Consider the following 23,602-nt stretch of genomic DNA (forward strand, 5'->3'; position numbering starts at 1 on the left):
GTGTAAAACGTTACACTACCAAAGCGTTGTGCTCTTATTTATGACAACTTGGTATTGTTCCACGTGGTGAGAACAAAACATGCAACACGCTTTGTTGCTGGTAAGACGAGAGTCGTAGCGCCAAGGTGCCATCCTTAAGGACGTGGTTCAGGTGTATAAAACATTTTCTGCCATTGCGATAGTTCACTGTTATTCTATTTGAAAACGGGAAAACTTCTATTGCTGCCTATTCGAAGACTTAACTTTGCTATTGCAATTAAAGCTAACGATAATTAGATAAAATAACTTTTAACTCTAAAAATAGGAGCTAGAGTATGAGTCAAAATGCTGTCAATCAGTGTTGTTATGTAACAGATACCTAACATTTTATTCATACATGATAATCAAAATATGTAGTTTCATTGTTTTTCTAAAGTATTATCCCTAAAGTCTCCTACAGATACAATTGGATCATAGTGCTCCATTAATGAGGAAATAATTATTTTCTTTATTTTGGTGAATACATGTGATGACAAAATTAAAATTTTTAAGTGAAATAAGTATAAATACTGCTAAGAGTAAAAGAAGTTTTATGGATTACTTAGATGCTTTGTGCGTTTCCTTTTTTTTCTTAACCTAACTAAAACCAAATGTATTTGGGAGGGGTCTGGGTTAGGGAGAGACCTAGGTCCGTCTCAGGCCGAAGTCTATACGCTCTAATCATGCAGGGGTTAGCCATGCAGGAGAGGTCGCATGCATCATGTGCTAGGAGGGAATTGGTCAGCCATGGCCACCATTAGTGCCATGACAAACTCCCCTCACTGACTACTCTAGACTAACACTAGATAAGGTGGGCCCAGGTGAAGCCTCTATTGACAGAGGGAAAACCCTGGGTTCATTCATGCTGGATGCAAAATTAATGTATTAATTAACAAGCAGGTTGGTTACGGGAACAGAAGGGTTGTTCTGGAAGAAGAGTTGGACAGAGTAAAAAAGCACTACTAAGCGAAGGTGGTGAGCTTGGACTGTTTGGTCCGTGTTCCCGCCATGATGCCAGCCAGCACACATTCTTAAACTAGAAATATCAGTATGAATGTGTACATGTGTATGGGATTATTCTTGGGCGCTTCGCCATTCAAGGTCTCAGGAGACCAAAAAAGTGGAAAATCAGACGATAATTCGAGCCCTGCTGGGCCGAAACACGACAGTATTTTTCGCCTACACGGAAGGACCTACAGGGAGGGCTACGTCGGTGTTGGGCGTTGTATGTCAATTAGAACCATATTATACTTAATAATACTTAATACTATGAGCTGCCAGCTTAGGATTGCAAGAACTGTGCTTTTTCGCTCCGCGCGCATTGGCCGGCAGTCTGCGCGGCCAATCACGCGCGACTATGGCGGCCGGTGGGCAAGGAGCGATTTCGGCCGCTTATATTTTTGTCTTACGTCCGGATCAAAATTTCCGAGCGATACAGCATGTGGGTTTTAACTATTTACGCATTTATCGTAAAATGTTTCTGGGGTTCGAATGTAAAAGTCTTGCAAAGTTTCCGTGTCCGTTTCACAATGCAAGGCTTCTGTAGGGTAATACATTGGAGCGTCTGTAGCTATTCGAATACATTTATTCTGAATTCGCTGCAGCTTTAATAAATGTGTTTTCGCAGTGGTTGCCCAGACTGGGGCTGCGTACGTAATAATAGGGTGAATCAGTGTTTTGTAGAGCACAGTAAACCGTTCGTTACTGTGCCTCCACATCGCCTGCTCATTACTGGATATAGTGAGCTTAGTCTAACCTCAGTTTGAATTCTCTAGGCATCTATATGATGGTGCCAGAGAAGCTTCCTGTCCATGTGGACGCCTAGATATTTTACGACGTCCTTGTGTGGAATTTGTTCGCCAAACAAACGTATTTATGGCCTGTGTTCTACAGGTGGAAGATTTCCGCGAGTAAACACAATAGCTTCGGACATCGTTGTGTTCACTTTGCTAAGCCAGGTCGTACACCATTGCTAGCACACAGCTAATGCATCCGTTTTTTTTCCTAGCCTAATTTAATCTAAGCTAATGCAGTCTGGTAGTGGCTAGGTGAAGTGTGTATGATCTGCTATACAGAAACGTGTCGTTTGCATAGCACATAGCAGCCTAACTTCACTAGGCGGTGTTCGGGGCGTGGCAAATCTCTAGAAGGCTATATATGTTAAATAGAACAGGGCCTAGAATACTGCCCTGTGGTACGCCTGCTCTTATTTGTTTGATGTCAGACATAGTTCTTTAAGTTGATACTGAAAACGTTCTGTCTTCTAGGTAGGACGCGACTAGCTTGGTATAGCAGACCAGGAAATTAGTTTGATATAGTTTGTATAGATTAGCCCCGCGTGATAAACTCTGTCGAAGGCTTTTTCTACGTCTAAAAACGTCGCAACTACATAATCTTTTACGTTGAAGGCGCTTGTTATCTCTTCAGTGAGGCGTATGAGTTGGTGCACTGTCAAGTGATTACTGCGAAAAATCGAATGGCCTAAGTGTACAGGCCTGCCCGATCCGCGGACGAATATTTTCACGTTCTGCGCGCATACTTTTCGTTGGTGATACTGCCGACGAGCGCGGGTTTGAATGGTAGTTTGATGATATGAATTGACAAACTGCTAGACTGTGTGTAATATAGTTACCCAAATAACACTAAAACAACAAAAATGAATTAAATAATAAATAACCATCTCTTTTAAAACTATAACGTGTCAGAACTGAGTGTTATTGTGCAAACAAAGACTAATTTTAGCAAAGATTATTGCACGAAGTAAGGGAGGTAGGGTTATATGAATGGTCAAAATAAGTTTTTATAGCAACTGATCTTGAGAAAATGATTTTTTTGTTTGTGTAGGCCTCAACTTTGACAGCTGAGTAAAGTTTATTTAAACAAAGGCACAGCATTTCAATAAGTGTTTTATTTTTTAATGAATTTCTGAATTATAACCTTGTCACAAATTTTTATGTAGGATACATACAGATGCAAGTTTATTATAAACTGAACTATTAGTATTAATGTTTATACGTTTCATTTAGAAAATAAATTTAGCTCATATTGTTACATGAATTAATATATCTGATACGCTTACTTGCGTTATTAAAATAACTTGCATTAACTTCGGAACAATTGTAACGTGTCCCAAATTTTCGGTTGTAAACGCAAACCAAATATTTTCATTTAATTATATTATTAATTGATGTCATGTTATGTTGATAGAACTAACAAAAAACGGCGAAATATAAATTCAAATTTTTGATATTCGTGCTTTATTGTTTGGCTATTTATTTTGGCAATTTTTCATAGTTTAAGCACTTATGAAAATATTTACATAAAATTCTTATAAATGTTTTTTGAGATTCTTTAATTATGTGTGATGATTCTGCTAATAGTTGTTGAGATAATTGAGGTAGATTACCGGTATTTTACCATTTGTTTTGTATTTTGTATTACGTTAGCTACTTTTAAAATACTTTTAAGTCATTTGGATGGTTGGTTAAGTTTTGTTAGCTTAATTTAAAACATTGTTTAATCGTGTGAATGGCTGGAGGGATAAGGTAATTTAATTTCGAACACTGTTCAATTATTTGAATGATTGGTTGTATACAATATTCATTTAAAATACTGTATATTGGTGTAAATGTTTGGGTAAGTTACGTTAGCCACATTAAAAATACTTAACGGCGTTCTTCGGGATAGGTGTTATTCAAAAAACCATTAAATGTTCTTAATGGAGAACCTTCTCTAGAAAATTAGCATTACTTGAAATAGGGATAACAATCTGCAGGTAGAGAAGTAAAGATTGTGTTAGGTAAGTTCCGGGAAGAGGAGTGGCAGATTTTGCATTTAAAACTGCAGAATAAAAAGTACGAATTTTTGAAAAATTTAAATATTTAAGCTTTGTGAAACGATTAATAACCATGCAACATTTTTAAATAATCAATATTAATATTACAAGAGTGACATATTTTTAATTATATAATCTTGATTTTTGAAATAAATGCTTTTTTTTTCGGATGAGGTTGTACTAACCAGCGAAATGATTTTTTTTCCGTATCTAAACTACCGCGTTATTATTTTCCTGCCTAGTATTTTGTTAGTACAATATATAGTACACAATATATAGTGCACAAAATAATTTATTACGGTTGTGGCAAACAACAGTTAACTGGTGTCACTGCTACAAAAGTTTAACATTATTTAGCCAAACTTGTGTTGTGAATGTATTACACTGAAATAAATAATAAAATCACTTCAGGCTATATAAAAAAAGATTGTCAAAATTAAATGATATCGTAGCTTTCGTCCATTCGAAACCTAAATTGGGCGGAGACAAAACAAAATACAGAAAAAAACTTATTTTGTAATAAATGAGGCAATAAAATTAGTTATAGGTATCTAATTTCTTAATTTATTTACTTGAATGGAAATAAATTTGCCATTAGAATCATCATTTGTTGATAACCGCCGTTCTAACAAAATGTAAAACTCAGATTAACGTATATTTCCGTATACATAGCCTACTTTAGCAAAATATCTCCAGAGTGACGTCACAAATTGCTAGCCAGTGAAAGAGAAAGGTGCGCAAAAGGATACATATATAACTTCACGATGATTCACCCGTTATGTTCACAGTTGACAGAACAGAAGAACGAATGAATATCAAGCAATGATTTGTGTAACATTTTCTTAAGTGTTATGAGTACGTAATAAATATTCTCGCAGAAACTGTATGGTGTTATGTAGGCTGAAGTATCTATTTATTCGATTTTTTATTTATTAGAAAACAATTTGATCCGATTTCCGCATAGGTAGTTGAGAAGTGTAATTAGGATAAGAAATTTTAAGCTCAATATTGTGCTAAAACAGATTAAGATAAATTGTAATTGGAACCGAATTAGGGGTTCATATGTAAATATACAAATGTTTGTTAAGTGACACAATATTTCTGTAAACCTTTGTGTTCTGTACCATTACAAGAAGGAACAACCATATTTCTATACATTTGAGAATAATAACAGTAGTATTACAGAATTATTTTTATTTGGTTTCATATAGAACTTCTATAAGCACTCGAACTATGGTCAATGGACTGGGAATGTTGCGTTTAATGCCGATTATAATTTGTTGTGTTTGTTGCCAGCCAAACTTGTTTAACTATATGATAGAACCTTACACTTAGTACGTGTGGTTTCCAAGTGATGTTATGTTCTCTGGATTATGTAATTACAGTTTCCCTTATACGAATGTACCGAACAAATATAAAGTGTTGTGGTGTATACCACCATTGAAATATAAGAAACCTCTTAGTTAACACTAGGAAAATAACAAATGCAAGTGACAAGTAGCTCATTTGACATTGAACAAGAGGATCGTTCCAAAGAGAGGTTGCACCCTCCTTCCTGAGCGAGCCTTTTGTGACGTTGCAAGTTGTTTCTTGTTTCATTACAAAGAAAAATTGAAAAAGTAAGCCATAAATTGCACCATTTTAAAACATATTTGCAACATTGCAAATAATTGCTTGAATATCTTTCACACTTGGGGTTGGCTAATGACTAAATTTCGAATAAAATTTTCTATTTACTCATTGATATAACGTTACGTTAACCATGCAAGCACATTTGTTGAAATGCAGCATGTACTTTGTATGGTGTACAATTAACAGCATCTTTCATGTACTTTATTTTAATAATTCTTGGGAATTTTTTTTCCAGAACTAATTGATATGTTCTCGCCCCTTAAATACAGGTAACGAGATGCTGGCCCGTTACCATCACATGCAAGGTCTCAATAGTATATAAACAACATTATTCTAATGTATTGTTATTGTGGTGACTAGCGAATGAATGCAGCAGATTCCAACTCTTCAGAATTGTTTCCAGTAGACGCAGCGTCGCACTGCGTGGCTGCGACTGGTTGATAATCGCTGGCTCCTCTGTGACATTGTGGGCATTGGTGAATCAAGCTTGTCGTGAATGTCAGTGCGCTTGCAAACTGACTCCCCTGCTGCAGCTCATACACCGGTCGTCACTGGATTCTGATGTACTTTGTAATAATTAAGATAGTTTCTGAACCAGAACAGTTGATAAGCTACGGTCCTGAATCAAAAAAGGTAAATTTAAAATGTGTCGTAACTTTATCTTTGAGTCTCATTTAGAAAATGTTAACATACTCACCTTTCATTGTTAGGTACATATTTTTTTACACAATCCCGCATAACCCTGCAAGTTATAAAAATTCTTCCAATGTATGAATTTCCCAATTACATACATATTGATAATGCCGAATGTGGACTTTATATATATATACACATGCATACTTACACATATATGTATAATAATTGAAAGAAAATGTTTGCTTCAATGTCTCCCCTATAAATAATAAATGAATTACCTATATGATTAAATATCCGTGTTCTTAGTGGATATAACTAGGAAAATCTGCATAATTTGTATGTATTTTGGTAGTTATTAAAAAAGTACAATTAAACTTACAATATTATGAATTGTCATACCTCTAATGTTAAATTTTACTCTTGTACAGATAGCACACTGTATCTAAGTAACATAATTAAGATGTCACAGATATAATAATTAATACTTAATAATTTTATTCGACAATGTGTTTCCGATTCATTTGACTTCTTGCAAATGGGTTATAAATTAAGTATAACTCCAGAGACGTACCAAATTAGGTTACCTTGAAAAACTCATGACGTCAGCGTGTATGGTTTATGTGTTAGGGAAAATTTATTCAAATACTGTGTATTAAAAAAGTGCATGACATGGTATATTATTGTTTTATTTTGAAACAATTAACCCCAATTATTGCGAACACCATGGTAATATGCTTAAAAAATGTGTGAACTATGGAGTGTATGAGAAGTTATTTCCAGGCCGGCCGTCGAATCGTCCGGTTTTAGGATCGAGTATAAATGACAGAACTTCGACTATCATCCCTTTTCTACGTGTGTCTAAAGCCAGTCAGGAGCGTGGAGAAACCCCCCTGAAAAGCCTGACTCGAATGACAATTGAAATGTTTTCCTAACTTAAATTAAACTAAGCTAAAGTGTGTGGGAAAGGGGCCAATTTAAGGTAGGACCTAGGCGTGTCTCAGGGCAAACCCTATACACTAGAATAAATACCAATTATTTAAGTTAAATACAAAGCGCCATATCTTGCGTTTAGGACCTTGTAGTTGGATTTTTATATTTCAGTTTTAAACGGAGAAATAAAATGGTTTTTTCAGGGCCTGTAATGGGCGGGTAAATTTATTGCCTGCAAGGATAACTGGGCGCGCGATCTTGTTGCTGTCCGTCGGCATTAAAAGTGTCGGCCCAGACAAATATTATGATTAGTATATTTTGTTAAGAAATGTTACAGCTTTCATTTGATACATGGCTGATATTCGGCCAATACTTGGTATGAGTCCCGGAGTCGTTTTTATAAAATGCAAGTTTTTGAAATATGTACCTTTTTTGACCTTATATAATTTATAGAATACTATTAATAAATATTCTTTTTTTTAGTTTAATACAAAGCGTCATATCTTGCGTTTAGGACCTTGTAGTTGGATTTTTATATTTCAGTTTTAAACGGAGAAATAAAATGGTTTTTTCAGGTCCTGTAATGGGCGGGTGAAGCTATTGCCTGCAAGGAAAACAGGGCACGCGATCTTGTTGCTGTCCGTCGGCATTTAAAGTGTCGGCCCAGACAAAAATTCTGAAACGTATATTTTGTTAAGAAACGTTACAGCTTTCATTTGGTACATGGCTGATATTCGGCCAATACTTGGTATGAGTCCTGGAGTCGTTTTAATATAATGCACGTTTTTTAAATATGTATATTTTTGACCTTATTTAATTTAAAGAATACTATTAATAAATAATATTTATTTAGTTAAATACAAAGCGTCATATCTTGCGTTTAGGACCTTGTAGTTGGATTTTTATATTTCAGTTTTAATCGAAGAAATAAAATGGTTTTTTCAGGGCCTGTAATGGGCGGGTAAATCTATTGCCTACAAAGAAAACTGGGCGCGCGATCTTGTTGCTGTCCGTCGGCATTAAAAGTGTCGGCCCAGACAAAAATTATGATTAGTATATTTTGTCAAGAAATGTTACATCTTTCATTTGGTACATGGCTTATGTTCGGCCAATACTTGGTATGAGTCCAGGAGTCGTTTTTATAAAATGCAAGTTTTTGAAATATGTACCTTTTTTGACCTTATATAATTTAAGGAATACTATTAATAAATACAATTTTTTTAGTTTAATACAAAGCGTCATGTCTTGCGTTTAGGACCTTGTAGTTGGATTTTTATATTTCAGTTTTAAACTGAGAAATAAAATGGTTTTTTTAGGGCCTGTAATGGGCGGGTGAAGCTATTGCCTGCAAGGAAAACAGGGCGCGCGATCTTGTTGCTGTCCGTCGGCATTAAATGTGTCGGCCCAGACAAAAATTCTGAAATTTATATTTTGTTAAGAAATGTTACAGCTTTCATTTGGTACATGGCTGATGTTCGGCCAATACTTGGTACGAGTCCTGGAGTCGTTTTAATGTAATGCACGTTTTTGACATATGTACATTTTTTGACCTTATTTAATTTAAAGAATACTATTAATAAATAATATTTATTTAGTTAATATAAAGCGTCATATCTTGCGTTTAGGACCTTGTAGTTGGATATTTATATTTCAGTTTTAAACGGAGAAATAAAATGGTTTTTTCAGGGCCTGTAATGGGCGGGTAAATCTATTTGCTGCAAGGAAAACTGGGCGCGCGATCTTGTTGCTGACCGTCGGCATTAAATGTGTTGGCCCAGACAAAAATTCTGAAAAGTATATTTTGTTAAGAAATGTTACAGCTTTCATTTGGTACATGGCTGATGTTCGGCCAATACTTGGTATGAGTCCTGGAGTCGTTTAAATATAATGCACGTTATGAAATATGTATATTTTTTGACCTTATTTAATTTAAAGAATACTATTAATAAATAATATTTATTTAGTTAATATAAAGCGTCATATCTTGCGTTTAGGACCTTGTAGTTGGATTTTTATATTTCAGTTTTAATCGAAGAAATAAAATGGTTTTTTCAGGGCCTGTAATGGGCGGGTAAATCTATTGCCTGCAAAGAAAACTGGGCGTGCGATCTTGTTGCTGTCCGTCGGCATTAAAAGTGTCGGCCCAGACAAAAATTATGATTAGTATATTTTGTTAAGAAATGTTACAGCTTTCATTTGGTACATGGCTGATGTTCGGCCAATACTTGGTATGAGTCCTGGAGTCGTTTTAATATAATGCAAGTTTTTGAAATATGTACTTTTTTTGAATTTAAATAATTTAAAGAATACTATTAATAAATACTATTTTTTTTGTTAAATACAAAGCGTCATATCTTGCGTTTAGGACCTTGTAGTTGGATTTTTATATTTCAGTTTTAAACTGAGAAATAAAATGGTTTTTTTCAGGGCCTGTAATGGGCGGGTAAATCTATTGCCTGCAAGGAAAACTGGGCGCGCGATCCTGTTGCTGTCCGTCGGCATTAAAAGTGTCGGCCCAGATAAAAATTCTGAAAACTATTTTTTGTTAAGAAATGTTACAGCTTTCATTTGGTACATGGCTGATGTTCGGCCAATACTTGGTACGAGTCCTGGAGTCGTTTTAATATAATGCAATTTTTTTAAATATGTACTTTTTTTGAATTTAAATAATTTTAAGAATACTATTAATAAATACTATTTTTTTGTAAAATACATATCGTCATATCTTGGGTTTAGGACTTTGTATTTAGATTTATATATTTCAGTTTTAAACGGAGAAATAAAATGGTTTTTTTAGGGCCTATAATGGGCGGGTGAAGCTATTGCCTGCAAGGAAAACAGGGCGCGCGATCTTGTTGCTGTCCGTCGGCATTAAAAGTGTCGGCCCAGACAAAAATTCTGAAAAGTATATTTTGTTAAGAAATGTTACAGCTTTCATTTGGTACATGGCTTATGTTCGGCCAATACTTGGTATGAGTCCTGGAGTCGTTTTTTATAAAATGCAAGTTTTTTCAATATGTACCTTTTCTGACCTTATATAATTTTTAGAATACTATTAATAAATATTCTCTTTTTAGTTTAATACAAAGCGTCATGTCTTGCGATAAGGACCTTGTAGTTGTATTTTTATATTTCAGTTTTAAACGGAGAAATAAAATGGTTTTTTCAGGGCCTGTAATGGGCGGGTAAATCTATTGCCTGCAAAGAAAACTGGGCGCGCGATCTTGTTGCTGTCCGTCGGCATTAAAAGTGTCGGTCCAGACAAAAATTCTGAAAATTATATTTTGTTAAGAAATGTTACAGCTTTCATTTGGTACATGGCTGATGTTCGGCCAATACTTGGTATGAGTCCTGGAGTCGTTTTAATATAATGCAAGTTTTTGAAATATGTACTATTTTTGAATTTAAATAATTTAAAGAATACTATTAATAAATACTATTTTTTGTTAAATACAAAGCGTCATATCTTGCGTTTAGGACCTTGTAGTTGGATTTTTATATTTCAGTTTTAAACTGAGAAATAAAATGGTTTTTTTAGGGCCTGTAATGGGCGGGTGAAGCTATTGCCTGCAAGGAAAACAGGGCGCGCGATCTTGTTGCTGTCCGTCGGCATTAAAAGTGTAGGCCCAGACAAAAATTCTGAAAAGTATATTTTGTTAAGAAATGTTACAGGTTTCATTTGGTACATGGCTGATATTCGGCCAATACTTGATATGAGTCCTGGAGTCGTTTTTATAAAATGCAGGTTTTTGAAATATGTACCTTTTTTGACCTTATATAATTTAAAGAATACTATTAAATAATACAATTTTTTTAGTTAAATACAAACCGTCATATCTTGCGTTTAGGACCTTGTAGTTGTATTTTTATATTTCAGTTTTTAACTGAGAAATAAAATGGTTTTTTCAGGTCCTGTAATGGGCGGGTGAAGCTATTGCCTGCAAGGAAAACAGGGCGCGCGATCTTGTTGCTGTCCGTCGGCATTAAAAGTGTCGGCCCAGACAAAAATTATGATTAGTATATTTTGTTAAGAAATGTTACAGCTTTCATTTGGTACATGGCTGATGTTCGGCCAATACTTGGTATGAGTCCTGGAGTCGTTTTAATATAATGCAAGTTTTTGAAATATGTACTTTTTTTCAATTTAAATAATTTTAAGAATACTATTAATAAATACTATTTTTTTGTTAAATACAAAGCGTCATATCTTGGGTTTAGGACTTTGTAGTTAGATTTATATATTTCAGTTTTAAATGGAGAAATATAATGGTTTTTTTCAGGGCCTGTAATGGGCGGGTAAATCTATTGCCTGCAAGGAAAACTGGGCGCGCGATCCTGTTGCTGTCCGTCGGCATTAAAAGTGTCGGCCCAGATAAAAATTCTGAAAACTATTTTTTGTTAAGAAATGTTACAGCTTTCATTTGGTACATGGCTGATATTCGGCCAATACTTGGTATGAGTCCTGGAGTTGTTATAATATAATACCATTTTTTGAAATATATATCATATTTGACTTTTAAATAATTTTAACATTACGTATAAAAATTCACTTTTTTTAATATATTATTAACTAGCCTTACGTTTTGCCTTTATGACTTCGTAGTTGTATTTTGGCTTACATTTTGTCTATTTTATGTTTGGGTAAATGTTTTTGAAACGCAAAAACTGTCATGGCCGCAATGTATGTGTTTGTCTGTTGCTGTTGCTGTCCAAATGCATAATTTTGACTCCGGTGCAAATGATAGGATACCTATCTATATGATTATAATTCATGATTAGGTTAATATGTTGTGATTGGACACGTGTCTTTGCGTGCTTCTCAATAAAATGCCGACCATAGGTGTACGTAGGGATTTGCTATTTAAAGTACTCGATAAAAAGTACAGTAAGTAATTTATTGATTTACAATATCTCTGTAGTCGTTTTATTTTTTATTCATGTGATATGAAATGAAGGAATGCTAATTGTTTGGAATAACCATTCGTTAAAAAAATATTGTTTTGTAGGAAAAGGCGCTGACAAAGACAGATTATGTGTGGAAAGGGGCGTTGATAAGGTTGACGGAGGGATGCAATTATCTTGGGTGGATCTGCGGCAGGGAAATGTAAGGAGAGAAATAATAAAAATTTCGTATGAATTAAAAAATCGGAATGATTTTACACTAATGTTAATGCAGCTGACCAAGCTGAACTTACCTTTCCTATTAACCTCCCCTTTCTGAAAAACTTGACAATGCACTAAAAACAAATAACACATTTTTTTTTTGAGTGGCTATTAAACATTAGTATGGTTAGTGAACACATTTACATTAACTTTAGAGCGCACTTCAGATTATATTATAAAACGCTCAAGTCTCAAAACAGCTTAAGTATGAACAGATTAGTTGGGTTGTTTTTGTTTTCTGATGGATGAAATTAGTTTCTTATTGAGTGGACCTTTAATTACAAAATATTTTTATTATCACATTGATTTGAAAAACTCTGAAAGGTTGTACTAGAATATAAAATTGTTTACCAAACCTGCCGAGCCATTCCTAGAGACAGGTGAAGGAGTTACAGAAGGAAAAGCGAAGGGCAGCCATATGGGTAACGGGAATGTGAAAGATTGTATAAAGGGAAGGGGGGAGGGAGCCCACCTGGAATCTGGCATATACAGATAGACAGCGTCACTGCCTATCCTACTGGCCTTGTCCAGGTGGCACGAATATGGCAGCGCACTAGAGCGCCGCTAGTGAATCCAATTGCTGCTGCTCTGTTCTGGTGCCAGGCGAGTGTGGGTGATTGTGCGAATTGCCACTGTTGGCTGGTGCTATTGGATAATGGCACCCTAATATTTTGTAAGTAGGCGTAAAATGTAGTTCTCGCCATTGGACTCATAGAAGTTAGGGGCATGTTCGGCCCTGCCCACCAGGACTAGGTGACCTTTCAGGACAATATACAGTGTTTATGTAACATAGTATGTAAATGAAAAGTTTCTGTGCTTCGCCTGCATTTTCACCAGAATAAATGCCTGAGGTGTCTAATAAGTAGAGTCTTTAAAGACTCTTTGAAGTAGCTGAATGTTACTCCTGTGCTCTTCACCCTTGCTTCCGAACTCGACACTCTTGTCTGAAAGGTATCATCTGTTAGCTTCACCCCTCTCCCCCCTCCCAGTGTGCACTCCTGCTGGGCAGTCCACTCACCACCTTCGTTTACTCTGTCTCAGCGCTCTAGAAATCCCAGGCGCCAGGTCACCACGACACCTATTTTTTCCGCACTGGGGACGTAACTCCTTCCAAGACACGACATAGTGGTTTTGAAATCATCACCCAATTTTATTACAAAAAAATTGTTCAAGAACCAGGATTGTATTAAAACTAGTGCACATACTTTTTATTATCTGTGTTTTATACAGTACAACATGAGCTCGGAAGTAAATAAAGCACTTGGTATAGATCGGTCGCCAGTGTCTCCCAGGCATGCTCACAGCGAATGCAGAACCAGGCAACATCGCTTATTTTCAACTAGACAACAGGTCAACCTGAAAACAGAAGTACGAAGCATATAGATTTTTATCTCTGGCTCCTAGATTTTTTGTCTGGCTCTTAAACTTTCAGAGATTTTGTAGAGGCCAGCTCTGTTTTCTACCCGATCCCCTCACACTATGTCAGGACAAGGTCAAGGTGAACACAAGGTACATCCAGGAGTTTGGAACTCGCTAGTATCAGACGCAGGAACCCCAGTTTCTGCAAGATTTGGCCCGGCATCAAGAGGCTCGTGAGACTGCGAGCCATGTGTTGATTTTGTTAGATGGTGATAATGAATCTTGAAAACTGATGTGATTAATTCATTGGTCGGTTTAAAATAAAAACGTGACTGATTTCAGTGGCCTCTCATTTGAACATCAAACTTTTAATTAGATATTATGACAAAAGAACTCCCTTTTGTAGTTTGCGGCATACATAAGTTAAGCAGACAATGAAAATGTTCATTCAGTTGGAGTTTTTAGGTAATTTTTGCACTAATGTATTCAAGGTGTTCAGATTATTTGATGTTTAATAAGGAATTATAAATTGGGCTTTATGAAATATATTTTTATTGGTTAAGGAGTCTGTTGGATGCCTCTGTGAAGATGTAACAGTTCAAACAAATGTACAGTTTTGCAGTAAGTACAGTTCTTTGGAAAAGATTATGAGGAACCTGTAAAGATTTTACTCTTCTTTATTTATTAAAAAAAATAAGTTGTATTTAAATTTACCTAGCACATGCTATACTTAACTGATTCTGTACTCTCTTTACTTCAGCTGATGAAGAGTTTGAAGATCTGTGTTTCAAATTTGGTCTTGAGTTGGACGAAGTGGTAAGTTATTTACAAGTTTTATCACACTTAAAAAAAACCAAATGGTTTTAAAAATAATGTATTTTTAAATAGACTATCTTAATTTTATTAAATATAAGGCATATTTTTCCTCTTAATAACTACAAATGTTTGGTCATTAATGTTTCTTGTGATTCACAGGAACATAAAATTATATACTAATCAAGATGATATCATTAAAATTATCTAGATAAGTTGTAAATAATACCCAACCAAATATTCTTTTAAAATGGAAAATATTAAATAGTTAATATCTATTCTGTGGGAAAACCCAGAGTGTACTGTAAATCCCCATCCTGTGAGAAACCCCTGTTCTATGGAGAATCATCCTGTGGGGAAATACCCTTTCTGTGGTTAAGTCCCAGTCAGATGTGTAGATTTGCTGAACTTCAGTTCTTTGATGTTACAATTGCACTGGTTCAACAGGAGTGGCAGAAAGTTGGATGTTGTATGGCTTTCATTTGAACGTGGTGAGAACTAAAATAACTAAAGTAATAAAAAACATGGTTTGAACCTAAAAATCTTGATTTAAAAAAACAAAACAAAAAAGTTGTTTTGTTTTATAAAAAAAAAACTTGTTTATTTTCCAACAGTGCTGCTTTGGCACAGCTTTAATAGGCAGGTCCTGATCAAACGGGGCTGCCTTGATCCAAGTGTCGCACACAAGCAATTGCCTCGGTTCTGGTGTGTTCAGAGCGAGGCCTAGTCACATCTGTCCGAACCTGCAACTGTCACTTCAAAGTGAATTCGACGTAAGGTTTGCATGTAGGTACTAGCTGTCGCGGTTGTGCTTTTTCATTGTATTATAAAGTAAAAGAAACAAATTAAAATGGTTTCTAGAAAAAAAAAAGTATAATTACTGGGTAGAAAATTGAAAATGATTATTAGAAGAATTAACATGGTGAAGAGGTTTTATGTGTATATTTGCATAGTAATAATTATTTAAATACATATCATATCTAATCTTATGATAATACTTTTTTTTTATCTCAAGTATAAATTCTATCAAATTAAAAAGTTCCATAGTGAATGGACTCAGGAAGTTGCTCCTAATTACGATATACAGCAGTTAATGTTCAATGTGATATAGACAATTGTATTGCAATCTTTTGTGTGTGTCATGATATAGACAATTGTATTGCAATCTTTTGTGTGCGTCACCAGCTAAACCCAGCGTGTAACTTTATTTTAGCTATCTGGACTTAGTAGGTATGTGATATACTGTCACCCTGATGGTAATTTACAGTTCCCCTTATGTGCGTGTACTGAGCAAATGTAAAGTACTTTGGTATATTATTATCATGGCAATATGATAATTTGTGAAGATTGCCTTCCCGTTTAAATTAAAATAAAAAATTGGTGTGTGGCTGCCACATACGTTGGAAGTCCAAGAAGAAAAGGAAATTTTTATGGTACTCTAATATTTTAAACATGCATTGAAAGTAGTTTTTACTAGTGCCTGTCCATGTCTAAAAATAGAATCTAAGAATGAATCAAATGGTTTTTGATAGCTAAAAATATGATTAATATCCAAATTGGAAATATCTATATATATTGTCACAATTACAATGTTACCACCGGATCCAACCTTGGAGTTTTGAGTTGCGAATTATAAGTTGCAAAAGAAGGCAAATGTAAGATAAAGTATGTAAATGTGTACAAAAGTATTTGAAAGTACCCATATGAAATCATACACTGTTGCTGCATCAGTAAACCAGCGTCATTGAACAATATTGGTGTATCGCTCCATCGAGCAATCACTTATAGCTATCTCTGTCTATTTTCCCCCTCCACTGCAGCATTAGAAAGTAACGCAAACTTTAAAAGCGAGAATCTCGTATAATAAGCATAGCTTCAATAAGAAATTCACCCAACCAAAAGCTGTTTAATACATGTCGTAGAAGAAATAGTATTATTAAGTTGTGTCACTCAGTCTGTGTTGCCATACATAAATTTGACTATGGTTGTTTTATAGTAGTTTTCTTGAGTTCTGCAAAAAAAAAAAAAGCTAGAAATGTTTTAGATATTTGGTAAACTTCGTAGCATCAGTGCATAACCCTATTGTAATCCAGCTGATTTTTTCTGAGCCAGGTCTTCCAATATTGAAACTCTCACTGTGCACCTGACTGCCAAATAATGATACTGAGGCCAATTAAAGTAAAGGTTTAAAAACAAAGAATTGTAATTATCTGTGTGTACATTGTTTGGTATTGTTTTGTTGCACCTTAATTATATTTCAAGACATGGCACATTATGTTCTGCGGTTTGGTGACAGGTCAAGGGCCAGCAGTTCTGATTTGATTTAAGCTTTGGCTGACTTGAGCTACTTTACTTGGCAACTAGCAGAAATGTTTTTTTTTTTTTTGTGGCTTGACTTAGCACTGCAGCCCCAGTGCCAATTTCTCCTCCGCCCGTCCTTTAACATTTCCTTAAGGCCAGATATGTAATTTATGTGGGTGCATTAATCATGGAAAATGAGGTCTCCAACGGCACGCTTGCTGACAAGGACACGTTCAGATTACACGCCAGTTGTCAGTTCCCAACTCTTCTGTCTACCTGATACAGTGAACATTTTGTGTGACTAATAGGAGTGCTGCAATAGTAACCATGTTTTATCAAGTTTTTAATACATTGAAAATGGTCTCAACTAAAAGAATGTTGTACACAACCAAATAAGGTAATATTATTATGTATTTAATTTTTCTCAACAGGAGTATGTTGTCACTCTAAAATATTTTAGTGCATATCTCCATTTTACGTGACTGATTTTTTTTTTAGTTTTCCAGAAAATAATCTTGACTTTCAAGCATTAAATGTTTGCTTATTTGACTGCTTTATTACATGAGCAGACCAAAACTCAAATTTTAACACTCTTAGGCAACTTCATCAGGATGATATTGGTCACAGAATTACGTAACAGTTTCATTAGTTACTGTGAGTTACTTTTTGCGTACAGTGTGAAATAGGTTGATGGATAGGAAAACCTAAATATCTTGCGCTTCTGTGATCCTTTTCCATGTTTGGGTCATTGTAGAGCAGGCCTTAGTTTCTCTGTTTGATTTTATGCACATACCGATTTACTTAAGTTGTTTTTGCTGTAGACGACGGAGAAACAGATGATAACGAAAGAGCAGGGAGCAGATCAGTCTGAGGGGGCATCCGAAGATGTCATCTACAAGATAGACATCCCGGCCAATCGTTATGACTTGCTGTGCCTGGAAGGTTTGGCCAGGGGTTTGCTCGTGTTCTTGGGAAGGTGAGTGGGAAACATGTTTGTGCAGAGGTTTACTTTTAGCTGTGTGTATAAGGCAGGGTAATCTTTAATAATTTTTTTTTTCTGCTAGAACCCCCCTTAAGAGGATTTATCATAGCTGCTGAAACTCTGTATTGCAGAGTCTCAAAAGTTGCTCAATCATTAATTAATTTTCCATATTTAAAAAAAAATTAAAAACTAATTAAATCTGTTTAACTTTTTTTTTACAGAGGTTACAATTGATTATTTCATTAATTATTTCATGTAGAAGCATAGTTTAGCCTTGTTTTTAAACATTTCTCGGGATGTCCCTCATTTACCATCACAAAAATTTTTGAGAAAAATGTTAATTTATTTTTATTCCCTACTATAACATACTTTTTTAATTTTCAATAGCCATACATTTCATTCAATGAGTTTCTAAAACAATTATGTCTTTTATATAATCTTCGTCTTGCGTAGTGCTATTACATTCTCAATATATTTAGGGATTCCTACATGGTGTATATAATAGAATCTAATTGTTTTCAGTACTCTTTGTTTAAATTATAACAGAGATTAAATAATGCTTGGTGTTCTGTACGATATCGCCCTAAGCACCATCCACAATCGAAACGACCTCTTATAAATCCGCCAACTGTTGAATAACCAAAGTAGGAGCATTAAAACAATTCTCATAGGTTACATGTCCGCTTTCCCGCGAGAAGCTCTGCTCTCATGATACATTTTTTCCAAATTCCTGTTGCGATGCCCTTCGCATGATTTGCAAATTACTGCCAGTAAGCATCTTTAAGAAGCCAGCACACGTTTGACAATATGACGTGGGAGAGTGCTACTAACATTAAATGCTTTTGCAACTGCTCCCCGTGTCGTTCCGAGGGATGGCCCAGTCATGCATAATCAAGAATATTCATCTAACAGTACAGACTGTCGTAAGGTCCAAGTGGTTCCAAAACCTGAAGTGCATTATTTGGCTTTAATTTTCGTATGCGAGATGTAAAAACATTTTAAAACTTTTAGATGTGGGGTAGGCATATCAGTGTTTAAAGTTTGTTCAGTAGAAAAATACAAGGTATAATGATCTAAGATGTCGGTAAGTTGCCATATTGAGACCATTCTTCTTATGGCTTGTAAGTGATAAAGGACATATTCTTTATTCAAACATTAATTATAAAGGCTTGGTGGCAACCACTATGTTGTATTATTGCATTCCCATGCCGTTATTTTTTTTTATTCTGGACTATTTCTTCAGAAGTTTCACTAAATTAACATTGCATTTGGTGTTCTGTAGCGTGTTTTGTGGTCAGATGCTTCTTGTTGCTTGCTATTTGCTAAAAGTCAGGCAAATATTTATAATTCACATTTTTGGTTGTGTTAAAGGTTATTTTTTTTTTACTGGATTCCATAGCCCTAGAGCTGACGGATGATTTTCGTCTTGTTTTTCGTAACCACTCAGGAATGCTGGACGTCAGAATTTTAAAAAGTATGTCTTGATTAGACCTCCCAATGAAGGAGTTCGACAAACATTTGCTTAGATGTATTAAAATTTTTGATCACTGATACAATATATTTTAAACACTGCAGCTAAATTACAGAGTAGAAATTTAAGGCCACGTTTGATTTTAAACAATTTGAGGTGGTTTTAATTCTAGGTTGAGGTTGCTTCTGTTTGTGGGCATCTTGTATCTTAAATTGTCTTAAATCAAAAGTCCTCTTACATGCCTGGTCGGGTAGACTTGTTCATACAGAATTTTGGAACCAGTATCAGTTTTTTTTTATCTTGGCTTCTTTGAAAACAATCATAAATAAAGGAAGAGATAATTGACTTATCACTAGAAAATCTACGGTCTAATTAAATATGTAAAGAAATTATTTAATATAAACATACTTAGTAATTTTCGGCTGAGAGAATATTGATTAAATATATATCTTCAACAAGCTAGTTTATGTTAGAATGAAAATTGGCTATATTCATCAGTGTTCTAGGTGTCTCAAACGAAAGAAGTCAATGGTAAATGGTGAACAGTTGTGGAAAAATAATAAAGTTGTTTGCTGTACGTTTCGTTGCCCTCTTTACTCCAGATGATATAGTGCTGCGTGCCGGTGAGACCAATTCATTTGTTGCAGGATACCACCACCAGTTTACAAGGCTGTCTTCCCTGCCGATGGAGCCCTTCAGCAACTCGCAATACAACCTAGTGTAAGTCACTACTGTTGTGAGTCTCTTGCGAGTGGAACAGAGTAGCATTGGCTGTCCTTCACCTGCTTCTTGAAACTTGCTCCCTGCGACTGAGCAGATTACAATACGGGTTCATTCCCCAGCTCTACTTTCACCCAAAAGGCTGTGTTAAATTAGTATGGACAAGATTATAGGGTGAATTGAGATAAAACCAACATAACACCAAAAAGCATGTAAAGCTCAACACAGAAATGCAAGTTAATACACAATTTTTTTATAAGTTTAAATTTGTAACAAACCCACTAACAGTTTAGGTGGGCACGGCATACAAACAGGTACAAAGGACATTGTAGTCTGTACAGGCATGCAAGCACCAGACCCAGGTAGGCACCACCTGCAAGGAGAGAACTCAGACAGGTGGGCACTACCAGCAGATAGCCAACGTATTATAACAGAAAGATTTATGATTACTAAGCAGATACCAAATTGTACAAAAATTGTGGTCAATTTCCCATTAAATTGGCTAATGAGACATCCATTAAGCCAAAAACTAAGTTATTTATTTTTGAGAAATTTTCTTCTAAGACTGAGATATGGAAAGATGCATATATGTCATACTTTGTGCGTTGTTCAGTCACTTTCACTTGAGAGTGATCCAGTTCATTTGTGATATTGTCTGTAATCTCGTTTTCGTGCATGGAAGGTTCAAAGGGTTTACAAAAAGAGCTTTTGTTTTCTTAAATATTGGTTTTGTATGGTTTCTAATCTATGCTTTCAGGGGTGTTTTCTTATGTTCATTTGACTCTTGATTGCTGTTGATTTAGGTTTGCGTGAGCTATGAACTAGAGTAAAGCCTTGGTCGTCTACGTAATTTTTTGTTCAGGGAACTGTTGACCTTGCACGAACTCCGCTGAGTCGTGAGTAGGTCAGCGTGCGACCTACTGTCTCCAGATGTTGATGCATGCTCAGATTTTGAAGTTCGTGTGGTTTGTTTCAAAGTTTGACTGAATAATATTGTAGAGCCGTTCACACGTATATCTTGTTTTATCAGGGTGATTTCCTGTTTCAACTCAGATGTTTCAGTTCTAGAGTCAAATAGCGAATTATCTAGACCGGAACATGTTTTTGCAGGAATGTTTGAAATACAAGGAACGTCGTTATTTCCAGACAAAAAGTTTTACCAATATGCATGGATCAGAAAAATCAATTTAATTTGTTTTATTGTGCATCTCTTATTGAATCACTTTTAATACAAAATTGCTAGCAAATGTTTGTTATTGTTCTGTATGTATGAGTTTTAGACCAATTTATTACAAATTATTTTAATTTATAAATACAGCATATAAATTATGACAATTTTGATGAAGTAAGTACAGTAAAACAGCTTATATGAAAATAAAAACAATAACATCACAATCCTCTTTTTTAAATACAAAATTGGACTAAAAGTAAAACCATATAATTTTGTGTGTATAAATTAGACATGGATTGTATCAAGGATATGTGCTTGTGGAACTGTCTCCCTTCTGTTGATGTAATTCGAAAGTTGTTTGCTGCAGGCTGACTCAGCAATTAAATGTGCAGTAAATTTGTACAGGAGATACAAATAATGTATGAGAAGAGTGCTTGAAGGAATGTAACGGAAAGAGGGAACTTAATGAAGTGCCAACATAATATAACTACAGTTACACAAGTGTTAGAGAGTTTTAACTCCTATATATGTGCTACACATATGTGACTGCACATCTTCACGAAGGCTACATTTTAGTGTAATTTTGTGTAGCTGTTGACAAGGACGGCCGTCAGAAGTTGATTCAAAAATACGTTAGTTAGTTGGGATGCTGTACCTAGTTTTTTAAGGTGGCATTACGTTATGATTTGAAAGATTGTGTTTGTGGTCCAGACCCAGGTGGTGCGACCACACGCGGTCGCTGCGGTCCTTCGGAACGTGACTTTCACGAAGGACTCGTACAACAGCTTCATAGACCTGCAGGACAAGCTGCACCACAACATCTGCCGGAAGAGGTCGTTGGTCGCGATCGGCACCCACGACCTGGACACCGTCCAGGGGCCCTTCGTCTACGACGCCAAGCCTCCCGGGGACATCCGCTTCAAGCCCTTGAACCAGCACAAGGAGTACACTGGGGCCGAGATCATGGAGCTGTACTCGGTGAGAAACCACGACTGGCTTTAGCACAACCGGGCGACGCCACAATTCTTCTAGCATAATTAACCTGCAGGATGGTTGTATTTATTGAGGAATCAGGAAATTATAATTTTTAGTTACGACCTATAAACATGCCAATATTTATAATAGAGTACATTTTGTGAATATTGTGAAGTATTTTTAAAAAGTTTGTGCTTAGAGTATCGGCAGCATCTGTACTGTATGACATAATTGGTATGTGGACTTGGTACTATATTACAGCATAGGTATCTGGTACATCTGGAATAAATGTAATTGGCCAGCTCTATTTTCAAGCATTACAACTTCCTAGAATGAAGCAAGGTGGTGCAGTGATAAGCCACTGGACTCTAATTACAGTGTGTGCCGCAAATTAGTGATTTTCTCGGCACAGTTTTTGTTCTTATTTATTCATGCTTTGGTTGAGTATTATGGGGCTCACATGAAATAATATTTTCTTTTAAATTCTATGGGAGGTCCTTATTAATTAAGCTTCACGCAGTCGGCCCACCTACTGCTAGTGCCACTGCGCTAAGCGGCCGGACGCGCCATCTGTCCCACGCCACACTAACAGCATGTCAGGGTTTCCTCGCCCGTCCGCAATATGGTTTCAAGTGCCCGGCGTAGGCGCTGCATCTTTCGTTACGTCTGGCCTCCCATTCCCGTTGTGCCAGGCATGCACAGCGCCATGCATACGGCTTGCACAAACACGGTTCCCAGCTACTCTGAAATTTTCTCTCCTCCCCCCCGGCCCACCTGCTTAATCTTTTCTCACCATGAAACCTTGGGCCCTAGTGTCACCCCCCACATTGACACCGGCAACTTCCCCCCCCCCCCCCCCCCCCCCCCCCCAATATTTCCGGGAGATGTTCCTGCTCCCAGGAGCGTGCATGCTTCAGTAACGGCCTGTGAAGCACATTGTTCCAGCATCCCCCAACAACTCCATCTTCACGGCGGGTCCAGTTTGCCTTCTTAATAAGTCCATTCCAGCGCTAGAACAACTAATTTCAGACCCACGAACCATTAAACAAGAGACATCTGAATATTGACTGAGCAAACTACCTATATGGCTAAAATATTCTAAGTTCATGGTATCTTTATAATTTGAATTCAAAAATGAACTGAATATATTCATAATTAATTTTATGTAAGTTGGCCCACTTTTTCCCATTTCCTTTGTTAAATCAATTAATCTTTAAATGTTTTTAAGTGTCTCTTATCCAAAACAAAAATTAAATTAAAAAGCTATCAGTAATAAAGGCGAAATGAAACACTTAACGCTTTTCTCTTTTAGTTATTTACTTGGTAGTGACAATATTCCATTCTATATAGGTAGAGATGGTGATTTATAGCATTTAAAATAATAACATTTAGCATTTTGAATTTGAAATTTAGCATTTTGTAGCATTTTTAAAAACAAGATTTAGCCAATTCTCTCATTTTACATTAGGTACCGAAGAAAAGTATATTTTTAAAAAGCATTAATTACACACATTAATTATTAACAACCACAGAAATAAAGATCTAGCACAACTACAAAGATAGCCTATCTTGGCAGGTTTCTAAACAACTTTTTAG

The 23,602-nt window shown here is 35.7% G+C and overlaps 1 protein-coding gene across 10 annotated transcripts in view; it reads left to right on the forward strand.

The window, feature by feature from the left end:
* Nucleotides 1-726: 726 nt before the first annotated feature.
* LOC134534055 (phenylalanine--tRNA ligase beta subunit) overlaps nucleotides 727-23,602 on the forward strand; it is a 35,310-nt gene continuing 12,434 nt past the window's right edge. The window contains exons 1-6 of one of the 10 annotated variants that reach the window (XM_063372029.1): nucleotides 728-4,817; nucleotides 5,889-6,118; nucleotides 14,334-14,389; nucleotides 17,509-17,663; nucleotides 19,788-19,860; nucleotides 21,743-22,009. In XM_063372029.1, coding sequence (XP_063228099.1) covers nucleotides 17,524-17,663; nucleotides 19,788-19,860; nucleotides 21,743-22,009 — 480 coding nt within the window. In that variant the 5' untranslated portion in view covers nucleotides 728-4,817; nucleotides 5,889-6,118; nucleotides 14,334-14,389; nucleotides 17,509-17,523. The other 9 variants (XM_063372031.1, XM_063372032.1, XM_063372025.1 and 6 more) reach the window with 9 other exon arrangements.

This window comes from Bacillus rossius, chromosome 7, assembly GCF_032445375.1.
Source record: "Bacillus rossius redtenbacheri isolate Brsri chromosome 7, Brsri_v3, whole genome shotgun sequence".
Classification (NCBI taxonomy): domain Eukaryota; kingdom Metazoa; phylum Arthropoda; class Insecta; order Phasmatodea; family Bacillidae; genus Bacillus; species Bacillus rossius.